This window comes from Arvicola amphibius, chromosome 3 (assembly GCF_903992535.2).
Source record: "Arvicola amphibius chromosome 3, mArvAmp1.2, whole genome shotgun sequence".
Lineage (NCBI taxonomy): Eukaryota > Metazoa > Chordata > Mammalia > Rodentia > Cricetidae > Arvicola > Arvicola amphibius.
In genome coordinates this window covers 173834130-173856511 of record NC_052049.1, presented here as the reverse complement: position 1 = coordinate 173856511, position 22382 = coordinate 173834130, and the positions used below count along the sequence as shown (strand labels likewise).

The window sequence follows — 22382 nt, the reverse complement described above, 5'->3', positions numbered from 1 at the left end:
TCAGAGCATGTGGGCTATCTGTCTAAGCTGCCTGTTTAGTGTTAACAAGGCCATCCATCTTTATCTTCCCACGTCACTATGCCTGGTCCCTTGCCCACCCCTGACCACCCATTTGCCCACCAATGGGGCTCACATTCTGTAGCTGGTCAAAGGCATACTCAAAGCCGGCCTTGTAGCCTGTGGTGCCCTTAGCCACCATGCCCTGCACGGCTTCCTTGAAGACCTTCTTGTTACGCACATTGGCCTGCACCAGGTGTGTGAAGCAAGACACAGGCTGCGCCTTCTCATTGAACTGTGGGGACAGTGGGAGGGTGAGTGGCTTCAGGCTGGCCACGGTGGACAGCTGTTGCACAAGGCTGATGGTTGTCATGGGAGCAAGCTGGATGGGGGTGAGTAGCTCCCAGCCCGCCTGCCACCCTGGCACTCACTGAGGCCACGTTCACGTAGTCATCATCGGAGAGTGTGTCCAGCATCTCACAGACAGATGTCTTCATCAGCTTCAGGGTCAGGCCGCTCACGCTGCCACTCCTGCGAACCGCACAGGGGCTACATGTGTGTGGGCTCTCAGGCTTCCCCTGCCCTCCCCTCATAATGTTCCCAGGCAGAAGAATCCAGCCCTGGTCCTATCCCAGTCCCACCAGCCTACAACGCTCACTCACACATCCACAATGATGACCATGTCCTTGGGGGATGAGGCACCCTGTATATACCTGCCGGTGAGAAGACTCAGTTAGGGACAGCACCTCGGGACCTGTGGCTTCTTCCTCCCTCTACCCATTTATTGGTTCATGTATTTCTATTGGCCATGTACTACATGGGTCAAAATGGGTCTGGGCACTGGGTAGACCATGCTCTATAAAAGAAGACAGCTCCTGCTCATGCCATGAGTGATTGGTCCCTTATTAAGTGAACAAGAGGTGTGGGGGGCAGGTAATCCACAGAGGGGCAGAGAGCTTCAGTGGCTTGTGTCCTCTGCCCCAGATAGAGGCTCCACAGAATAGCAGGGGGAAGGTTATGATGTAGGGAGAGATGGGGAGAGCAGAGGGCAGGGGTGTCTAGGGATCAAAGGAGTAGGGTGGGGCTCTCTAACCTGGCAGAGGCGATATCTACCCTTGGGAACATCCTTACTGGGCTGATCTCTCGGTCCTGAGTGGGTGGAGGGGACTGGGTAGTGGACGGTATGTGTGGGGGCAGAGGCAGCTGGGCGGCCTGCCTGGGTGATGGGATCCATTTTCCAGTGGCAGCGATGTGTGAAATGAAAATTGGATAGAGCTGGCTGCGCCCTGCTCGGAGGTCTGGATATTGAGAGGGAGGGGAGCGGGCAAGAGATGGGGAGCTGAGGGGGTATCTCTCTCTTCAACCCCCCTTGCTCACTCACCAGGGTCGTCTTCGGACGTCATACAGGTCAATCTTCTTGGGTGCTCGCCATGGTGTGGCTGTGGAAAGAGAGGGTGAAGGAACCTGGTGGAAAGGCCTGACTAGAATAGCTCGGAGTCATGAGAATGACTTGGTTTTCTCTGTGCACCTCAGGATGGGTGGGCTTAGAGATGGAGCAAGATGGATGCTGGATAGGTCAAGGAGACAGGTTGGCACCTACCTGGGTAATAGCGGGTGACTCCCGTGGCACTGCCGAAGACCTGCCACAGCAGGGTAGGGTCTTGCCTACGGTTCTCGATGAAGACATTCTCCAGGGCCTCGGTCCAGTTAAGCTCATTGAGGATGACGGTAGCTGGGGAGCGGGCAGAAGGCCGGGCTGGAGAGCTCTAGGCTGCCCCTGCTAAACTCACCTCCACGGCACTGATGCCTAAACCTCCCCCCTCAATGGCCTCCTCTGCTCGTGGCCTGCCCAGCAGGGACCATACCAGCTCCCCCAGGAAGATTTTCTTGCCCTCCCTCCTCCAAATCATCAAAGCAATTTCTCAGCCTACCCCTCAACCAGGCCTCAGTGAGCAAGCAGGGCTGATGTGGCTTGTGGCCCATGGAGAAGGGCCACCTAGGTGGCAGGGAACTGTGAGCTGGGCCCCCATCCAGCATGCTGCCTGGAGCCTGAGGCTGGTCCCCAGGGAGCTCACCCACTCAGCATGCACTCCAGGCTGCAGCCACAAGAAAGCAATTAAGGGCCTGCTGATGGGGCTGGAATTATTCAGCTATTAAGGTACCTGATAAGCTGGAAGCCACTCAGCTTCATGATTAATCAACTGGGGCCAGGAGCAAGCAGGGGCAGAGGTGGGGGCTGTGGAGGGGCAGGGGTGGGGCCAGGATCCTACTCCAACACAGGCACGTGTACTTGCACACACATGCACATGTCACACGCAGCCCGCATCCTCGGCAGGTATTCCTGGCTCTATTCTCCGTGCTTCCAGCCAAATGTAGGAGCCCTATACCCTTTCTTCCAAGCAACACAACTGCTGCCATGGGTAAGGGGCACATAGGAGGTCTTACATGCTACCACCAATTACCCACCCCTTCCATTCCCTAACCCCTGGAGTTGCACATGAGTGACCCCTCCCTCCTGCCAGACTCACCCCTGCACACCCTCACAGAGTAAGGCTGCTTTCTACCCTGCTGACCAACCTGGGTGGCATTCCTGTTCCAGAACTCACGGTGTCCTTAAGTCTACCTGATGTGTGTGTGTGGGCACATGTTTTTATGTATACACTGTACCAGTCTCTGAACAGAAACAAACCAGGAATGTGACACCTGCTTCTGCTAGGCCTCTGACTTCTGTATTTCTTCCTAGTTTCCTTCTGTCTTCCCAGGGGGAGCCCTGGCACTCACCCCTCTGTGATCCCCATCAGAGATCTCAAGTGACAGCCAGAGAAGGCTCCATCAAGGCTTTGATTCCCTTAGAACAGATAAGCTGAGCTTGGCAGCCTCCAAAGGCTCTGCCTGTGGCCCTGCCAGGGGCCTGACCCACCCTCTCCCACCCCTCCGTCCTTCCTTTGTGTGCTGTGTCCCTCTGCCATCTAGCTCCTTCTTGGCTTTGTGGTTCCCCTTAACTGACCACAATATGAACACAAAACCTATTTCTATCATTGGCTCTGCCTATTGAACACTATGTTATGGTCCTGTTTCTGATTTAGAAACCTAGTGAGTTGAACACTTTCTATTTTTCTTTTTAAGGAAAAATGAAGTGAGACCCCCAAATGTTTCACATAATGCCATTTGTCTTGTGAGCCTGCGGGGATGTCTGCCTATCACTGGGCCTTTAGCCTTTCTGCCTGAGAAACTTGAAAGTCCCTCAGGCTGCCAGCAGATGGGTGACCCCTGCTCCAGGTGGGCTGTCCTGCAGATATGTGCCCTGCAGGACACACTGATGCAGATACCCACACATGCACACAGTCCTATATCACACCCGTGTACACACACTCTCAGATCACACTGAGTTGGGAAATAGGGACCATGCCCCCTCAGGCAGGCGATTACAGATTTAATTAAAAGTGACACAGTAAATAAAAAACATATAAAATGTAATTTGTGTGGGTAGCGAGGGGTGACTGGGGAGGGTGGTATGGCTCCTGTTTTAATTAGCGTGCCTGCTTGTGATAGTGCCCCTCGACTGGCTCAAGCAGGTGGTCTCCGGGCAGCGTGCAGGTAGAGAAGCATTTTCCCCCACACCCAACCTGAGGTCACCCAGAAGACTTGGCTGATGTTGTGGGTGGCAGGGGCTTCCTGGGAGACTCTAGGAGTCCCTACTTTCTGAATCTACCTTTGCCCTCAGCTCCCCAGCCCCCCAGCCTCCTAGCCCAGCAGATTCTGAGGCTGTCCTATAGGTAGGTGCTCAAATAGTTGTGTTAGAACCAGGGCCTTCAGTCAACTTCTAGAGGACATTTCTGAGGATTTGAGTGCTGTAGGGAGAAGATGCCAAAAGCTGAACACTAGACGAGGAGCTTCGGCGAAAGACTGGCGCTATAGCGACCTCATTTCCCCACCGTGCAAGGTTGCCCTGCCCCTGGGACTCGGAATCTCAACTACATTTTCCTGGTCCGGCTTCACCACACCTTCAGCTGCTCCAGGCTAGAACTATTTCCCACTCTTCCAGCTCTGTGCCACAGAGCAGAGTGGGCTAATCAGGTCTGGGGCTGCTGTTTACGGCAGGCGGCTTGCTGTCCTTAATCTCTGGGTCCATCTTATGCTGGGGCTTCCCAGCCCCTCCTAATAGAGTCAGAGAAGGGCAAGGGTGGCAAGGAATGGCTTTGAGGGTTCAGCCCAGCAGTGAGAAGCAGTGTGCACGTGTGTGTGCGAACTGTGTACACACAGGCTTGAGCCCACGCCAGGAAAGGTAAGAGGCTGTTGAAGCTCTGCTGAGAGTGGCTGGAAGCCTGTATGTGGGTAAGCCAGAGAAATGAACAGAGTATGACCCTGTGTGCAGGGGGCTGGCTGGAGGTAGGTGGCACTGGCTCCCATCTCAGGGACCTGGGAATGCTTGGGAAGTGGGCTGGCCCCCACGTCGGGGGAAGGGCTGTTCCCACCCCCCTCACACTCACAGCCTTTGTAGATGTCCGTGGGGATCTGCACAGCCGTGTATGAATAGTTGACTTTGTTCTTGAAGTTTGGGTCCTCCATGAAGTCCAGCCTTAATGTGCTGGTCTTGGATCCCCTCTCCACGTCTTCACCCTCAGGGTCATCCTGCAGAAAGCAGCCCCGCCCGTGTCAAGTTTGGAAAATGGTGAGTAGGTTTGTTAGGTTTGCTGGGGAGCTGGGGAAGGCCAGAGTCCAGTAGACAGGGTCATCTTAGGGTCATCTTATGGTATTGCAGAGACAAGAGACAGGATGGAGAGACAATGGGAAAACACGGGCATAGCATGAACCCCTCACCCAGAAGGCTTGTGGATTAACCTGCTCTTGCCCACCGCATCCACCATCCATTTGTCAAACCTCAGCTAAAATCAAAGCCAAAATGACCCCTTCTCCACATCCTTGAAAAGCAACTGTCAATGAAGGAGGCAAATGGGGGAGCAGTTAGGAGTGGGCTGCGGACTTCTACTTCCAAGGACATGCCTTGTGCAATCACAGTGGGGCCTCAGTAGCTCTGCACCCCCATACTCCCCACTGAGTTCCACTCAGTCCTTGCATGGAGAGAGAGAGAGAGAGAGAGAGAGAGAGAGAGAGAGAGAGAGAGAGAGGGAGGGAGGGAGGGAGGGAGGGAGGGAGGGAGGGAGGGAGGGAGGGAGGGAGGGAGGGAGGGAGGGAGAGAGAGAGAGAGAGAGAGAGAGAGAGAGAGAGAAACCTAGAGACCTAGTCCCATCTGGGGCACCATCCCCTATAGTAGGGTAGCTCTAGAGCCGAGTGGGGGTTAGCACAGAGACCAGGTGACCCACAGAGGGTGGGTCCACCATGCCTGCTAGCAGCAGGATTGTAAAGGCCCCCGTTGATTTTCTAAAACGAGCTGCAGCCGCCTGACAGGTGCCAATTACGGTATCTCTCGGCCAGGCAGGCTGGGCATGCGCTGTGCAACCCCCCCCGCCCCCCGCCTACTACCACAGGCTGTCAGGAGTGGGGCTGCGGTTACAGAGTCGATGCTGCAACCCGTGGCTCCGGTGCAGGTGTGCAAGCATGGAAGGAAGATGGTGGAGAGAGAATCGGGTGGGAAGAGAAAGCCAGACAGGAAGGCAAGGGAGACATGGACAGCTCCACACATTCCCTCACCCTGTCCCCCCACCCAAGACCCTTTGACTATGCTCAGCTCAGGCACCATTCATCCTCTCTTCTCAATGGGTCCCGAGCTGCTCCTCTGCTGCTGCCTGTGGCCCAGGCATACCCTTTCTGTGTTCCAAGCTCTAGGTTACTGCCCAGGCTGTTTCCTTTCACCAGACCATATCCGAGGACACTGCTCCGAAGTGCCCTGAGACAATCCCCTTCCCTTCTTTCCAGGGAAGGTTCTGGACAACAGAATTCAGGCTATTGTCCTGCATGCCCTTCACTGGGTACACCCACCTCCTGCTCACTTTGGGAAGCCTGTGAAATGTGCTAGGTGAAGCCAGAGTCAGCAGCAGCTGAACATACAGGCTGGAGTAGGCAGTCAGCTGTCTGAGAGGCATAAGCCACGTACGCTCCACTTAGAGGCCGAGGTGTGGGAGAAGAAAGCCCCCCAAATGTCAGCGGCAGATGAAGGGCGCTGGAAAATTTAATCTTCCAACTTTCCCAACTAATGTGACATTTGGATTCCATTCTGATAAGCTTTCAGCTGGCGAACTTTTTCCTTCCTTCTCTTTCCTCACCCCCACCTTCTGGCTGGTAATTTAAAAGTAAATGGTCTAGAAAGATCTCTAACTGTACCTCTGGCAAAGATTAAAAAACAAAACAGAACAACACAACACAAAAAGCTGGGGACTTGGTGTGTGCCGTTATTTAGGCTGGGCCTGGGGGCTTCTGGCCTCACTGCCCCTAGTCCAGCCCTGCCTAGAGCAATACTTTCTGACTGAAATAGTTCCAATCCCCCCTGAAAGGGCTGGGGGAAAAAGTCAGGCATTTGGAGCCAGGGTTGGGGTCCTGAATAGAGCTGCGGGCTGCTGGGAGCAGGGAACAGTGTCCCTGTCAGGGTTTGGGTACGAGGCTGTCCAGGGAGTCTTTCCGTGCCACCCCAAGCCCAGGAGCTCGGTGCAGTGGGCAACTGCAGTCTTCTGCTTTATATTTAATGCACTGATTGCTAAAATTACAGCCCGCTGCTGAGGGGGGTAAGGAATTAGATTCAGGGTCTAATTAAAGGTTCGCTCTTCATTTGAATTTCAGATTCCAGCTTTAATTTTAGCAACTTCTCCGGGAGCCACGGAGCTCAGCCAAGGGGAAGCGCACCTGCTTGAGCCCACCCCTCCTTCTCGGCCCCCTGCCCTCCTGAAGGTTTCCCAGGCCAACCTGGCATTATGGCCTCCCGCGCAAGTATCCTTCCCAACCCTCCCACCTCCTGGTATCATGGGCTACTTCTGCTTAGGCCTGGGAAGTCTCTGGGCTTACAGGTCCGAAAAGGGAATGCTGGACCTTTCTTGGGTTTTCTGTATCAGCAAGCACAAGTCAGTACTAGACTCGGCTTCAACCACTGCGTTTTGGAGGGAGACACTGATAAGTTCTCCGAACGCTGTCTACTCCCGAGCGCTTGAACCCACAGGTTTTTCTCACCCCACAATCATCCTCACCGAGGCCTTGAATGATGGGAACCTCACTACCTTTTAAGGCAGCCCAAGCAGACCTAAACTCATGGAACAGGATGGTGCAGGCCCAGTGTCACCACTTCTGGGAGATTATCGTAGTGGCCTCATCTGAACAGATGCAGGAGCTCAGCTGCCTCTGAGTCTGAGGCCACCCAGTGATGCAGGGCGAAGCCAGGGGAGGCCAGGTATTGGTGCTCTCAAGGGCCTGATGTTCTGAATCTCAGGGAAGGGAGCCTCCACTGTCCTGGGGAGGAGCCTAGATGTCACTATGTCTCACTCCAGGAAAGCCCTTGGATCTATTTCCCTCCCCCTGTACTCCCATGGTGCTCAGAGAGCCCCTCATGCTGGGACTGAACTGTCCTGATGTCCAACACCTTACCATCCTGCCCAGAGAGGAAGACCCAGCCTGTTCCACACTGTGCAGGGAAATTTAGCCCATAGTGGCGATGAAGTCACAGTCCTGGAGTATCAAGGACCTCTAGGGAGTTGTGGAAGATGAGAGACCTGACCCAACACAACTCAGAAAGGTTAAGTCAGAACAGTGACCCAGCAGTGGGGGTGTGACTCTGGCAGCTTCCTGTCCTCTACAGCGAAGGTGGGGCACTCACCAGTTCAGCATCAGCCTTGGCGTCATAGTATATGATGTCTTCCTCCTGGTGATGAGAGAGAAGCCTCAGCACTCATAGCTCAGGGGCTCCCAAGATGCAGTGTGGGCCCATTAGGTACAAGGCTTAAACCAGCTCTATGGATTACTCTAGGACTGAGACAGTCCCCTCCTCCACCCAAAGCCAACCCAGGAAAAGTGGGATGACTCAGTGCTGCTGACGCCCTGCCCCCATCCCAAGACTCATCCTTCACACTCTAGAAGCTGCTGTACCCCAGGCTCCCCACACACAGGGTACTAGAACCTTGCCCTGCAGGCGGGTTGAGGGCAGGGTCAGAGCCAGCTTGGCTGCTGAGAGACTGGCTGAGGCAGGACCAGGGAGTGAGGAAGACAGAGACTCCGAGCTGAGCCTGGGCAACAGCGAAATAATGACTTCACACTGCATCTTCCAATTTCTTCTATTAAAAAGGCTGCTCATTACGAGCATGTACTTATTAATTATCTGTGATTTGTTGTGAAATGCAAAGGGGTTTACACAACAGGAGCAGGAATAAACAAAGCTGGGCCCGTATGCCTGCCCATGGCCCTCATTCACATGTGCCTGCCTGCCCATCCTGGCCCGTGCCTGCCTGTCTGCCGCCTAGGTTCTCGGCCATCTGCATGTCATAATCATCCGCCGCCCCGGGGACCCGTAACACAAACGGGCTAATTTCATGTTTAATGATCTTTAATCAGAACCGAGTGCAGCTGACAGAGGCCGCCAGAAGGTGAGCCTAGTGTCAGCAAGTGCCACTCACACAGAAGGGGCCATCCCGCTTTGCCCTGGTGGGCTCCAGGGCCAGGGCCATTGTCCAAGTCACTCTCCCCAGGTGCCTCAGTGGATTTATACAACAAAATCCTTTAGTGTTGTCCCGGGGGTTCTTTACGCCTCTGGGGCTATTCCCAAGGACCTTCCTACAAAGCAGCATGCACAGAGCCAGCTCTCGCTCCATGATGGATGGAAAACACATAGGCTACCCTGCCCAACCAAGGCTAGGGCATACTGTGTGACCTGAGGGTTGAATCCACCTTTCTCTGAGTCTCCTTATGCTTCCAGGGACAGGTTTGGCCAGATGCTATGTCTGTGGCTTATGGTTATAGATGGCTGATATTTGAAAGTGTTTAAGGCAACTGTCTCAGGCTGTCTTCTTTAGGGGTTTTGGGGTTACGTACAGGTTATTGGCCGGACATAGTGACTTAGGTCAAGCATTCTGGATCCGTGACTGAATGCCTGGCACAATGCCTGAACATGAATATTGGGCCAAAGGTAACTCAAGAGGTGTCTACTGTGTGTGGCACTTCTGGTGACGACACATACAGAGACATCAGGGCAGGGACAAAGAAGGCCTTATACCCAGGCTTCAACCTGCCCTCCCGACTCATCTCTAGCCTCATCCAAACTTGCCACCCACCCACCCATCCTGGAAGCCAGGCCTGGGTGGGGGCTGGGGCAAGGCGCAGGCTCCAGGGGGCTCGGCCTTTCCCTGTGTTTGGCTCACACAGAAGCACGTAATGAAAGCTGACATTACATCAAACACAATAAGGAGTTTCGGTTGATGAAGATCATTCCTGAACACACAAACCCATTAAACTGAGGGGAAAAAAAATATCAATTCAACACACTCGCAGGCGAAAAGAAAATGTGATTTGTTATCTAAAAGGGGGTTATAAACACGGTTCTGATGCTCTTTCCCTCCGTAATGAAAACAGGCGGGCGCAGTGGGAGGACTGCAGATTACAACCTGGGGCTTCACTTGCCAACTTTTTAGGCAAACCTCCTGCAAGGACAGGAAAGGGTGTGGGTGGAGGCCAGTCATTGCCAGGCTGTGGAAGGGGGTCTGTCTGTTCCCCAGTCATCCTTGGGCACTCACTCGGGCCGTCTCTTCAGAAGTTCCCATGGTTCTGTTTATTTGTCCTGCTGTTTCACAGTCTCAGGGGAAGACAGAATGCTGGTAGCATCTGAGATAAAGGGAAAATGGCATCCAGGATTGTCAGGTTCCTGTAGACTACAGGTGGGGGCCCAGGTTACTGTCGTCTTCCTGCCCCTTGCCTTGGCTGGTAGCCTTGGCAAGGTCAGATGTGTGATACATGGTAAACACAGCTGTGACTGCTATTTGTGGTGCAATACGGAGCTGGTGTGGCAGGAGGAGCCTTTGCAGCGTGCGGGAGCAGGTCCTTGGGAAGCTTGCGTCTGCCTTACCAGAGCAGCATCAGAATGCTGGCTTTAGAGACTCACGTCCTGGGTTACACAGCAAGGAGGCAGACTAGTACGTGAGTCCAGGTGCCTTGGAGAAGGGTCTGTGGGTCAAACTCTGACCATCAGTGAGTAAGCACAGGCTGAGTAGGCTGGGTGTGCTGGTGCACGCCTTTAATCTCAGCACTTGGGAGGCAGAGGCCCAAGGAACTCTATGAGTTTGAGGCCATTCTGGTCTACATAGTGAGTTCCAGGACAGCCAGAGGATAGTAAAATCTTGTCTCAAAACAAAAACACAAAAGCAAAGGCAACATCTGGAGAGATTTGCTCCAGGAGGCCCATGATGATTTTTCAGGACCCACCCCCATGTTGTTAATAATGCCTGGTAAGATCATGCAGCCTCACTGAGCTTGGCATCCAGGTGTCCATCACCCACCATAAAATCCAGAATCTGGAAGAGGACAGAGAATATCAGAGGCCTCTCCAGGAGGCCAACCCACAGCCCACATGAGGGGTTGAGTGTAGAGAAGGACCCTTGGAAGATCATCAGGATTGAGTGTATGTCCCAATGACTTTCCTCTGTTCCCTCCTTTTGGGGATTGTGTCGCTCAAGCTTGGCAAAGGGTGGAGAAATAACCTCCCCAACTCACACTCATCATCCCCATCAGGAATCTGTTTATGAAGGTGGCTGGTGAGGGGCGGGACTCAGTGTGCCTGTGTGTGCACATGACACGTTTGCTTCTTAGTGGGAGCCAAGCCTGAGCGGACACAGGGTGTTGGCAGCTGTGGGGCAGGGTGAAGAAGATGGTCTGGGATGAGTGGGATAGAGGGCTGTCATGCAGAGGTGGTGTTTTGTAGGGCTGCTGCCAAGGCTGCCCAGACATGACTGTCACCTGCCCACCAGTCCCCTGTGCAGAGCCCAGGCAGTCACCCAGCCTTGCCAGTGAGGTCATGTGGTCTTCTGTCCATGACCTACTGCCAGCTCAGCTAGACCAAAAAGGACTTCTTTTTTGAGAGCCGTCTGTTGCTGGCGTGGTAGAGACAGGTGGTGAGCACTATGGCTGGGTTGGACCCTTAGGCCGGGGGGGGGGCCACCTGTCTTGTCCAGCTGGCTCTTCAGGCCTTAGTCCTGACTTCACAGGTCTCTCTTTAGATTCCCTAGGTAGAGTTACCTCCCCCATCAGACAGGCAGGGCTATTGCCTCCACCAGTCTCCCAGGGAATGATTTATCTTCTATTGTAGGTTGAGGCCAACGGCCTGTCCTTTCTCGCCCCTCCTCGACCCATGCCCTGGCCCAGATCCTCCATGGTGGTGGCTTAGGTGGCAAACAATGTTGGCACAGTGTGATGCTGGCACCAGGCACAGTCTAGCAGGTGGCCCATCTTCATCTACCGTTAAGTGTTATGGGTACCAGACCACCTGCTGCCTGTCTGTGCAGAGTCACATGCTGCCTGCAAGTCAGGGCCACTGTCTCTTTAGTAGTCCCAAGTCTGGTTCCTTAACCCTGCCAGGATCAAACATGTAGGGTCATGGCCTGGAACTAGACAGTGTTTTCATTTTGTTTTGTTTTATTCTCCATTCATTGGCCCTTGACTGTATCTCAGCTCTGGTCCTGTGGACTCCAGGATCCTCTAAGTTCCTGGCTAGTGTCACAGGGTAGGCATGTGTGCATATATATAAGCATACCACAACTGTCTGTTCCCTGCTCTGTGGTGTCCACATTGGGAGGTCCACACCCTACTAATTGTACAGTGAACGCTAGTCTAGCCCCACGAGCCCAGTCTTTCCTGTGCCCACAACTTCGGGATGCCACCATGTTCCCCATTCAGAAGTAAAAAGACCATTCCAGGTCACTTTGCCACCAGAGCATTGGGCTGGGCAGAAGGACAGTTGAGAGTTGGCACTGACACAGGTCTGTCTGTCTATCTCTGATCTGAAGGAGTCACGAGTGAGGCAGACAGATGGGACACTTGCCTGGGTACTGTCTGTGATATAGAGGTGCTGCGAGCCCTGGTTGGGGCTGGAAAGAGGAATCCTGGGTTTTGCCCTATGAATTAGGGGACAAGAAAGTTCCTGTGAGAAGGCTGAGCCTGGAAGGGACCTGAGCTTAAGGCTGGGATTGTGACATGGGTTGGTTATCTATCCTGAGCACGGAGGAAGAATATTACTTCATTTCCTGTCGGTCACTTTCTCAAGGTCACTGGGTTTCAGGGTGGATTTTATGCTTGCAAGGGACAAACTACATCCTTTCCCCAGCCACAGTCACTGTAAGCCCTGTCATGAACAGTCCCTGCCAGCTTTCCCTACTAGCGCTGGCTGGCCGGTGGGCTAATGGGCCACCATTAGAACTAATGCCTCTCAGACAGGCAATTGCAGTGGTAGCGGCAGCAGCAGCAGCAGCAGCAGCAGCAGCAGCAGAAGCAGCAGCACATCTTCAGCAGTGACCTTGCAGCCTGGAATCAGGTCACTATAGCTCTTGCACCTGAGGATCTCAGGCAGGTGCACTGATGGGCTAGGAGTCACAGGGAAGAGGGCATTGGGCAAACAAGGCTGTGGCTAGTACTGTCTGTGGCTGCAACCACATCTGTAGCAGCTTAGATCAAGCAGGAGGGTAGTTAGTCAGAGCCCACTTCTGCTTCAGCCCAGGGCAGTTGCAAGCAACAACGATGTTCCATATATCATTGGCTTGGCATCCATGCAGCTTGGTGAACATCTTCACCCCTTGGAGGCCATGCTGAGCTGTCAGACAACACCAATGTCAGCTAGCCAATGGGGAGAATGAAGCCCTTGCTTGTGTCTCACAGAAACTGATGCAGTGATATAGGAATGCTTTTTTATTTGTTCACTTGTTTTTGTTTTTCAAGATGGGGTTTCTCTGTGTATTCCTAGCTGTTCTGAAACTTGCTCTGCAGACCAGGTTGGCCTTGAACACAGAGATCTGCTTGCCTCTGCCTCCCAAGTACTGAGTAAAGGCTTACACCACCACCACTTGGTTAGGAGGGGTTTTGAGCAGCATCTCTCAGTGCTCTTGGGTACCCCTGAGCTCCCACATTCTCTCAGGCATCCTCAGTGCCCACCTTGGTCCAGAATACGTGGAATTGCTTATCCACTTATCCACTGAAATCCACGGATCAGGGACCTGGCAGGGCAGCACTGGAAAATACATGGTTTGTTTTGAAGAATCTGGAGGGGGAGCAGGTCTGGAGCTGTGGTAGCCTCTTTGTCTCCCTCTCTGGGGCTTGGACTGGGAAGGAAAGAAAACCAAGAGGAGGACAGGCTTCTTGTGCCTTTATTTCTTTTTTTTTTTTTAAAGATTTATTTATTTATTATGTATACAACATTCTGCCTCGATGTATGCCTGCAAGCCAGAGGAGGGCGCCAGATCTCAGTACAGATGGTTGTAAGCCACCATGTGGTTGCTGGGAATTGAACTCAGGACCTCTGGAAGAGCAGTCAGTGCTCTTAACCTCTGAGCCATCTCTCCAGCCCCCGTGCCTTCATTTCTTGACTCCTGCCCTGCTCAACATGAGTAGTCACGGGAGAAAAGAAGCCGATGGCCAGAAAAAAAATGAGGAAGAGGAAAAGTCTCGGGGGGGGGGGGGGCGGGGGGTCCTGGATACTCAGAGGGCGGAGGAAATAATGGGCTGAGGAGAGATAATAGCTTAGCATGAACATGCTAGGAGGAATGAAGGGGATTCAAGGTGGAGACCAGCAGAAACAAAGACCCAGGGACCGGAAGGGGCCTCCAGAGGTATTCAGTATGGTAGAACGTGTGGTAGGAAGGAAGGGCTGAGAAACAAAGCTGTGGAAGGACACAAGAGGAGCCAGACAGCTGGCGCGAGTGCAGGCTCAGGGCTGGGCGGGGCAGGTGGAACTGTGAAGCAGGGGTTATCTGGATATAGCAGCATGGTCTGAATTTCAGGTAAGAGGCACTGTCTGTCTATCTATCTTCCTCTCTTTTTACTTTATAATTTCACATGTATGTGTGCTTTGGTTACATGTATGTCTGTGTACCATATGCATGCCTGATGCCCATAGAGGCTGGAAGAGAGCACTGGATCTCCTAGAAGTGGAGAGAGGGAAACATGTGTGTGTGTGTGTGTGTGTGTGTGTGTGTGTGTGTGTGCGTGCGTGCGTGTAGCATTCACATGCTATGATGACGGTGGAGAGGTCAGAGGACAACTTTGTAGAGTCAGCTCTCCTCTCTACTTTAATGTGGGTTTGCCAGGTTTGCACGGCAAGTGCCTTTACCCAATGAGACATCTCTCTACCCACCATTCCCATTTTTGAGATAAGGGTCTTGTAGCTCCTAGCCTTGAACTTGCTATGTAGCTGAAGCTGGCTCCTTATTTTCTTGCTTCCATTTCCTGAGTGCTGTGACGACAGGCATGCATAGTGATGCCTGGCTGAGAAGAGATGGGGCTGTGATGGAGTCAGGTAAGAGAAGGGTTTCTCCTGGGTTCCAGGGAGCCCAGTTAGTTTAGGGGTGAGTCATTAACTTATATAGTCATTGAAAAGATCATCTTGGGCTATGTATAGTTCATGGTAGAGTGTTTGTCCAGCTTGCTCAAGATCCTGGTTCCCGTGAAAGAGAGAGAATGAAATAAGAAAGAAAAGAAATCAGCTGTTGCCCCCAACTCCCTGTAACATGTGAACTCCTTGTACCTGACATCCACCAAGTAGTGGAAGAAGCTCCCATGAGGGCAAGGCAAGACAGGGGAGGGCAGTCTGAGGAGGATGTGAGGAGCCGGTTTTGAGATCCGGGCTACAGGTCTGGATGCTTGGGAACTGACAGCAGCTATAAATCTCTACTGCCAACAAACGACATCAGCGGGTACAGGTCACAACCCTACCTGCTGTCTGAGGCACATGGGTCTAGATCAGATTGGCTCAGAGCTGGAAGGAGGCAATGTATGTCCCACTTTCATCCTATATATTAGTCCCTGGATCCTGGGGCTGGCTCTTGGTGCCTCTCTATGTTCAGCAAGGAGACTACTAGGAGCCATGGCCCAGACCCATGGAGCCCTGTTCTCTGGTCTGGTTATTGAGGGTGCCATGGCCCCTGGTTCAAAGGCTTCCCTGAGCCTTGCCTTAGTCAGACACTAGCCCAACAAAACAGGTCAGGAGTGTACAGCTCCAGCCAGGAATAGGCTGGTGTGGCTGCTCTGTCCCCTCAGATCCTCAGGGACCTTTACACCCTGTGCCCAAGGTATTTGAACCTTCTGTGTTTGCATGGTGGAAGGAAAGACTTCTGTGACTTTGGCAGGCCAGTCGCCGGGACCCAGCCTGGGGATCTCCTAGGAGGACAGACAATGCCCTTTCTCAGGGCCTCTTCTGGTCATGACATTAAATTCTCAGATGAGTCCTGGGGTCAAGAGGCACCAATGACCCTGGGACTCTCTAAGACTCATGATATCTTCTTTTGAAAAGGCTATTTTAATAAAGCTGTCTGCTCATGGGTCACCCCAAGACTCCTCTGGGGTGACAGAGGGCTTATATCTACATTGCATTCCCCAACACTGAGGAAAGCTGTTTTTTTTGCTGAGGATTGGACAAAGGATTTTGTGCTCCAACAGTGCCCCTCTAGAGGGTCTGTGTAGTACACACTCCTCCTCTGCATGCCACCCAAATTCAAGGTGTCATACCCTGCATGCTGGAGGGTAGTATGAGTTTTTTAAATTACATTTATTTTTTTGTTTATTGTGTGTGTCTGCATGCACCCACACCACACTGCATGTATGGAGGTCAGAGGTCCCCACATGGGAGTAGGTTCTCTCCTTCCACTAAGAGGGCCCTGGGGGGTTGACGTTGCCAGGCCAGAGGTAAGCGCCTTTAACTGCTGAGCCATCTTTCTGCTCTAACATATGCTGTAGTTCTTACCTTGATATTGTCCTGCCAGCGGTGGGCTTTCTGGAAATTCTCTGCAGCATCAGCCAGTCTCTGAGGGACAGAGAACATACATGGGAGTCAGAGGCTGAGGCAGGATGCCTGCTCCACGTCAGCCCAAAGCCCCTTCCATGCCCAGTATTCCCTAGGACCATGATGACTCAGGACCTCCCTCTGCCATTAGCCCAGATAGTGCCCAGCCTGTAGGAAAGGACACCTTACCAAGCACACTGGGTCACGTGGGAGACAGGATGCCTGCCTGCACAGGCAGTCTAAGTGGCTTTTCCACAGGTCTCTGGCCCCACAGTGCTTCCCGTTCAGACGATGGTACAGGCAGCTCCTGGCCAAGCTCCAGTGGTACCTACCCTCTATAAGCTAGGGCATGAAACCCCACACATTGTTGCGTGTCTCATCATGTAACTTTGCCTTGGCCAGGCTCAGCAGGACACACCTATAGTCCATTTCCACTCACTCAGATGCGCTGTCCTCCCCCAGGATTCCTGAGAACCCCACAGGGTTCCCAGGCCTCCTCCCTCTTTCCCAGCCTTGAAGGCTAGCTCCAGTGGCCGTTGACAATGGAACCCGGTCCTGAGGGCAGAGCGCCCTTGTACCTGTCCATATCGTGCTTGTCACGAAGCAGGCTTAGTGCTAGACTGAGATGGGGAGATGTGGCAGACTCAGCCAGCCCTGCTCCTCATGGTGGGGAATGGTAAACTAGAGCATAACCAGGTATAGTCACCAGGGAGCTGGTTAGAGCTAGGGGGATGAGGCTCAGTACTACCGGTACTGGACACATCCCAGAGGTTTATGGTGATGGCACTAGGACATGGCCACCCTCTGGGCTTGAACCTAGGACTCCCACAGATTCTGTCCTTCAGGAAGGGCCAAGGCTCCAAGGATGAAACTGAGTATATGGTCCTCTAGACTTTCTTGAAAAACAGAATTCAGTGACGTCTTGAGGACTCCAGTGATAACCACCACCAGGAACTGGTGTCCAGTTTGTGGGGAGGACACCACATGCCAAGCCTTCCCCTGACCAGTGCCATATGTACAGCCATTACTACCCACTATGTGTGGTAACACTGTGAATTCTCCAATGAAGATGTCCCAGGCTTGGAACAGTGAGCAACTTGACCAGGACACATAATGAGTCTGGGTCAATCTGGAGTCCTAGCCCAGTCCCTACTTAGACTTTGCTTAGTCCACGAGGTCCAAAGACCACTCCTCCACAGGGCCCCCTATACCTAGTGTTCCTCATTTTGGCCCCACCCATCCTATGTCCTGATTCTAGGTTTTCAACTTGAATCAGAAGACCCCAGTCTCTTGGTATTCAAGACACTGTATCCCCATCCATCAGACATGTAGGCCCCAGAGAAGAGGGTCTAATAAAGCCTATCTGAGGCCTTGGAGCTCCTGAACACTCCTGGGGGTGATCGTCCACCTACCTGGGTTGAAGTGATGAGAACCTACATGTCTTTCTGGAACAGATCTCTTGTCATTGTATGTGGATGAACACACACACACACACACACACACACACACGGGGTATGGGTGTGTATGCACATGTGTTTGTAGGTGTGCATGTCGAGGCCAGAGAATGTCGAATGTCTTCTTTATTTAACGTGGTAGGGCTTCTTGCTGAATACAGGGCTTGCTGATTTGACCAGCCTTGTTAGCTTGTTCAGGGATCCTGTCTTCACCTTTTGAGTGCTGGAATTACAGGTAGGCTGCCACACCCACCCATTTTTTATGTGGATTCTGGGGATCTAAATTCTGTTCCTTAAGCTTGTATGGCAAGCCATCTCAGTCCTGGTATAAACCATCTTCTCCCTCCCCCTCCCTTCCCCTCCCTTCCTCCTTCCCTCCCTCCCTCCCTCCCTCCCTCCCTCCCTCTCTCTTTCTCTCTCATTTGATGTTTTCTGAGATAGGGTTTCTCTGTGTTGCCTTGGCTGTCCTGGTCTTCACTCTGTAGACCAGGCTGGCCTTGAACTCAGAGATCCATTTGCCTCTGCCCCGAGTGCGTGCGCCACCACTCCCAGGCTAACCCTCTTCTCTTGAGACCTTGGTCTCCTTCCTTCCAACCTGTCATCACTAACTCCCTGCCTGCTAGTCTCTGTCCTTCTCAGGTGGTCCTGCCCTCCAAATCACATCTTTCTGCATCCACTTCACACTCAAGACCTGGAGCCTTATCTCAGGGTGCAGATCTAATCATGTGACTGTCACTAGCCCCCAAGCCCAGCAGGCATTCCAAATGCTTTCATGTAAAAGCTTTCTTGAGACTCTGCAAAATTCATCCTTTTTTCTTTTTTAAAAAAAAATCTTGGATCCTTCCTTGGCCTAAAACCCCTAGGATGAATGAATGAGATCCCACTTTCACAATCCTGTAGTACCTTTCTGTGGAGGTATGTGTGCCATTTACTTTAAGTGGTTACCATTCTACACCAGGTACAAAGCTACTTGGGTTAAAAGATCTAGCAAGTCCAGGGAAGTAGCCCCGAGGCACACCTCAAAGCAGGGGCCTTAGACAATCAGTGCATCTCCCCTTCTCTTATCTAGTGGACCCCTGTCTTTCCTGGGACCCCAGATGTACTTTGAAGTGGACTTGAGGTTACTTGGGGCTCTGCAGAGGCCATTGCCGTTTACACGTGTCATGTCTAAGGCAACGTAGGAGCCAGATTAAGGCCTCTTAGTATACAAGAAGATGGAGAGAGGAGATGGGCTGTAGACACCAAACTGAACCATGGCTAGAGAATCTGTTACTTTCAACCACTGGCCTGTGTGTGTGTTTGTGTGTGTGTTTGTGTGTGTTTGTGCGCGCATGTGCACACATACGCTTCTTCACTCCTCAACACACAGCTTTGACACTGGGATTCACAGGTCCCGAGAATATGGAGATCTCAGGCTCCATAACCTAGCAAACAAAGTAAGGCAGCACCCGGGAGGGAGGGCCCCAGTCCTTGGTCTCCTTAAGCTCTCAGAGTCCCAGGGGCTCAAAGGCCTGGGTCAGCCCGCTGACTCGTGAATAACGGAGTTGCAATAGCCACAGCAAAAGGATTACTTTTAATCCTCAGTAACGATCAAGCCATTATTATTTTTTCGGTGTTACAGATCAATCAGTCCATCCCCAGGCGCTGGACGTGTGGAAACTACTAAATAGGCAGGTCCAGTGGTGTGGGAAGGAAGGGCCGGTCGGTGGGATCGGGTGAGGTGGGCAGGCCACTGCTGTTCAAGGTCTCGTCAGACCCAGGAGTGGGAGGGTGAGTGGTCGCAGGACCACCCTGGTCTGCTTCAATATGGTTTTCTTAAGAAGTGGCTTCACCTCTCTGGCCCTCCAGATCTTTCTGTGATCTGGAGGTGGCAAAATGATCCACACGGAGGGTGGGTAGGCTATTGCCACCCCCTTTCTCCGAGCCTAGCAGTTCTCATAGGTAGCTGTCCGCCGGAGTTTTCCTTCAGGTTCTTGCCCACTTGAAGGCCACCAGGCTCTTTTGCCTGGTTACCCACCTTCTCTGGAAGTTTCCTTTCACCCTTGCCAAGCCGGTGGGCTTTTCTTTGCCTCTTCCAGGCAGTGCACAGCCTCGTGTTTATGTGGGGGCTCTAAGCTTAACACCATCTGCCTGGCCCAGGTTGGGTACTAGAGCCTTGGGTTTTTATCTTTACAAAGCCCATAACAGTCAGGCCTGCTTTGGGTTGGCCAAGGGGTCCTCACTCTCCCCCAAGATTTATGTTCTGGCACTTTTCTTCCATCTCTTTAGTGCCCTTGTGATGGGCCAGGGGCAGGCAGGACGAGTAGGGAAGGAAACAGGTGGAGATACAGGGGAGAACCTACAGGCTACTCTGGGTTGAGCAGGAGTTGCAGTTTGGTCCGGGCCCCAGGGTGTCTGCTGATAAGGAAGAGACATTCTGTTCTTAGCCTGAACTCTAAGTGACTGTCCCCCTGGGACTGACTCCTTGTTCAGAATCTAGGCTCTGCTCTTGGAGCCAGCCTTAGTCCTTGGCTCCTGCTACCAGGCCCCTGTACATGCTGTTCCCCCCCACCTCCATGCACTTCTGACTAGATTCCTCTAGCTTGATTCACCCCCTCGCTCTTGACAATTCCCTGACTCCTGCCAGGCACCAGCTTCCATTATGACACCCAGGGAACCTTCTGTGTGTCTGCCATCTCCTTGATCTTGGAGCTCAAGGGGGGAAGTGCCTGGTTGCTATTAAGTTTAGGGTAATTTGGATCCTAGCATATAGTGAATTTCTTAAATCAAGGTTGGCGCGTCTCTGGACCTGTACAGAGGTCTGGAGCTTGAGCTGCGCCGTGTCCAGGCAGGTGTGTGATCGCAGGTGTGTGGTTTGGGCTCTTGGGACCACCCGCAGGGTGTGCCGCTGCTGCTGCGAAGTCACCGATGGTGTCTGGCCTGTGATGTCCCCACCATGGTCAGCATTGGAGAGGGCTGCAGTGGGATTCTGAGTACGGTTGTTCCCAGCCAAGTCCATCACGATAACAGCAGGCATTTCAGAGGCAATTATCAGAGAGTTTCACTTAACAATCAATTTCCCTCAGCTCCAGGAGCCTTTCTTACAAGAAAAGGCAAGAAAGAAGGGGACCGGCTGTGCGCTGGGCTGGGGACAATACTCTCCTGGGGAGCAGTACAGCCACCAGTACCTTCAAATTTCACTAAGTTAAACATCTTTAGCTTAGGGAAACTGAGACAGACAATGGTGTGAGATAAGGGGCCTGGGCCATGGACAGTCCCTGGAGGGTAGGAGTCCCTATATCCTGGCCTGGGATGGGTTTGGGGATTGTGGGGGAGGCAAGAGCCCTCACGTGGGTCACCCTCTTAAAAAGCCTGCTTTCTCTCACACCAGGCTGAGAACTCCACACTTCTTGCCTTTTTTTTTTTTTTTTAATTAGTTGTAGCTACTCCTGCTTTCAAGAGGATATGAGAGGTTTAGAGTAAGAGGCTCTGAACTGGGGATGTGCAGGATGGTTGAGATCTGGGGTACAGGGGGTAGGAAGGACAAGTCAGGAGGGAGCTGTGATGGAGTGGGGAGTGGGAGGTAGAGGCCAGGGCCAGTAAGTCCAGAGCAGAGCGGCAGCACCAGATAGATGCTCTGAGAAACTGCAGGAGGGCTGTCAGAAGGTTAACATCAGGCTAGCTAGCATCAAATGTGCCCCGCACCTACCTAGGCCAAGGCCCCCCACACTAAGGCAGGTAGCTCAATGCCATAGAGAAGACTGTGGGATGCCGAAGAGGGGATCTTTTGTAGATGAGGGGAATGAGGCACAGAGGATTAGTGCCATGGGCACAGCCACCTGGTCAGGAAGTGGTTAAATAGACATCTTCAATCTACCTAGCACCAAAACCCAGGAGGGTTGGGCAACAAACTTCTCAGGGCAGGAGCTAATCAGGTCAGGTATGCCTGGCTGGCGAGACTTAGCGGCTTTGCCCTGTGGTTCCTTTGTTCTTTACCCAACAGAGAAGATCAGTAAAGTGGTCTCCCAGAAGTATCCAGAGCTTACCAACTAACCCTGTTATCACTGGGGCCAGTCCTGAGGGAGGCAAGCACAGCAGCCCTACCCAGTAGCCTCACCTAGCTCAGATCTCTCCTTCTCTCCTTCCCCGAGGGCCCCCACATTAGATCCATATTGTGCACTGATAGATACTAAATACAGATTTCCAATTTCCAGAGCTGTTATGGTCTAATGAGTAAATAATATACATATTTAAAACTGTCTAAAAACATATCTGCATAATTAAAATATCTGCATAATAACGAAGCAAGAAGCAGCTCAGCAAAGATGGAGCTGGAGACCCAGGTCTGACAATGGGAGCAGTAGTGAAGGCTGGGGGGGGGGTCCTGGCCCTGTGAATTTTCCCTCCCTGACACCTTGGCCTTGAATAGGCAATGGTGTGTCCACCCAAGCACCCCAGCCAGGGAGCAGGACCACCCCAGCTCAGACCCATCTCTGTGCGTCTTGTGGTCTGAGTCTGTACAAGCACAAACCATGGACAGCTGATTCCTTAGTGGCCCAGGCATCTTCCTGACACCATCTGCAGCAAACGAGGAACTCAGAGCTTTGTACACACGACCTCACTGACCATGATCTTCTGAGGGAAGGCCTTGTCCTAGCCCCCCACTTTCTAGAATTCTAAAGGATGAGGGAAAAGTGTGCCAGTTTGGGCACAGGTCAGCCAGACCTGTGTCTTACATGCCCTGTGATGGGGACACACACATCAGTGGCTTGCTTTTCTGGGAAGCAGGGCAGGCACTCAGCCTGGCCCATTCTGTAAGGTTCCTTCCTCCATCCATCCAATGCTGCCTCCAACATAAAGATAAACTCCCCACCGGAACAATGGAAAACCCCAACCCCTCACCCAAATTCTAGCAACCGAAACAGCCAAATAGCAAACAGCCCCTGGAATGGCCAGTCCTGCAAGGAAAGTACCTTGCATTTGTTGACAGCAACAGGATTCCTGACCTTTTCCCTCACAGGTCACATACACACTACATGAGTTGC

General features: G+C 52.6%; 1 protein-coding gene across 6 annotated transcripts in view; it reads right to left on the bottom strand.

Moving 5' to 3' along the window:
* Cacna2d2 (calcium voltage-gated channel auxiliary subunit alpha2delta 2) overlaps positions 1 to 22382 on the bottom strand; it is a 126966-nt gene that overhangs the window by 16670 nt on the left and 87914 nt on the right. For all 6 annotated transcript variants that reach the window (XM_038321920.1, XM_038321923.1, XM_038321925.1 and 3 more), the window contains exons 4-11: positions 15866 to 15925; positions 7757 to 7801; positions 4488 to 4629; positions 1598 to 1729; positions 1379 to 1436; positions 660 to 710; positions 429 to 528; positions 134 to 292 (exon numbers count right to left, since the gene is read on the bottom strand). In XM_038321920.1, the coding sequence (XP_038177848.1) occupies positions 134 to 292; positions 429 to 528; positions 660 to 710; positions 1379 to 1436; positions 1598 to 1729; positions 4488 to 4629; positions 7757 to 7801; positions 15866 to 15925 (747 nt within the window). The remainder of the gene's footprint in view (positions 1 to 133; positions 293 to 428; positions 529 to 659; positions 711 to 1378; positions 1437 to 1597; positions 1730 to 4487; positions 4630 to 7756; positions 7802 to 15865; positions 15926 to 22382) is intronic.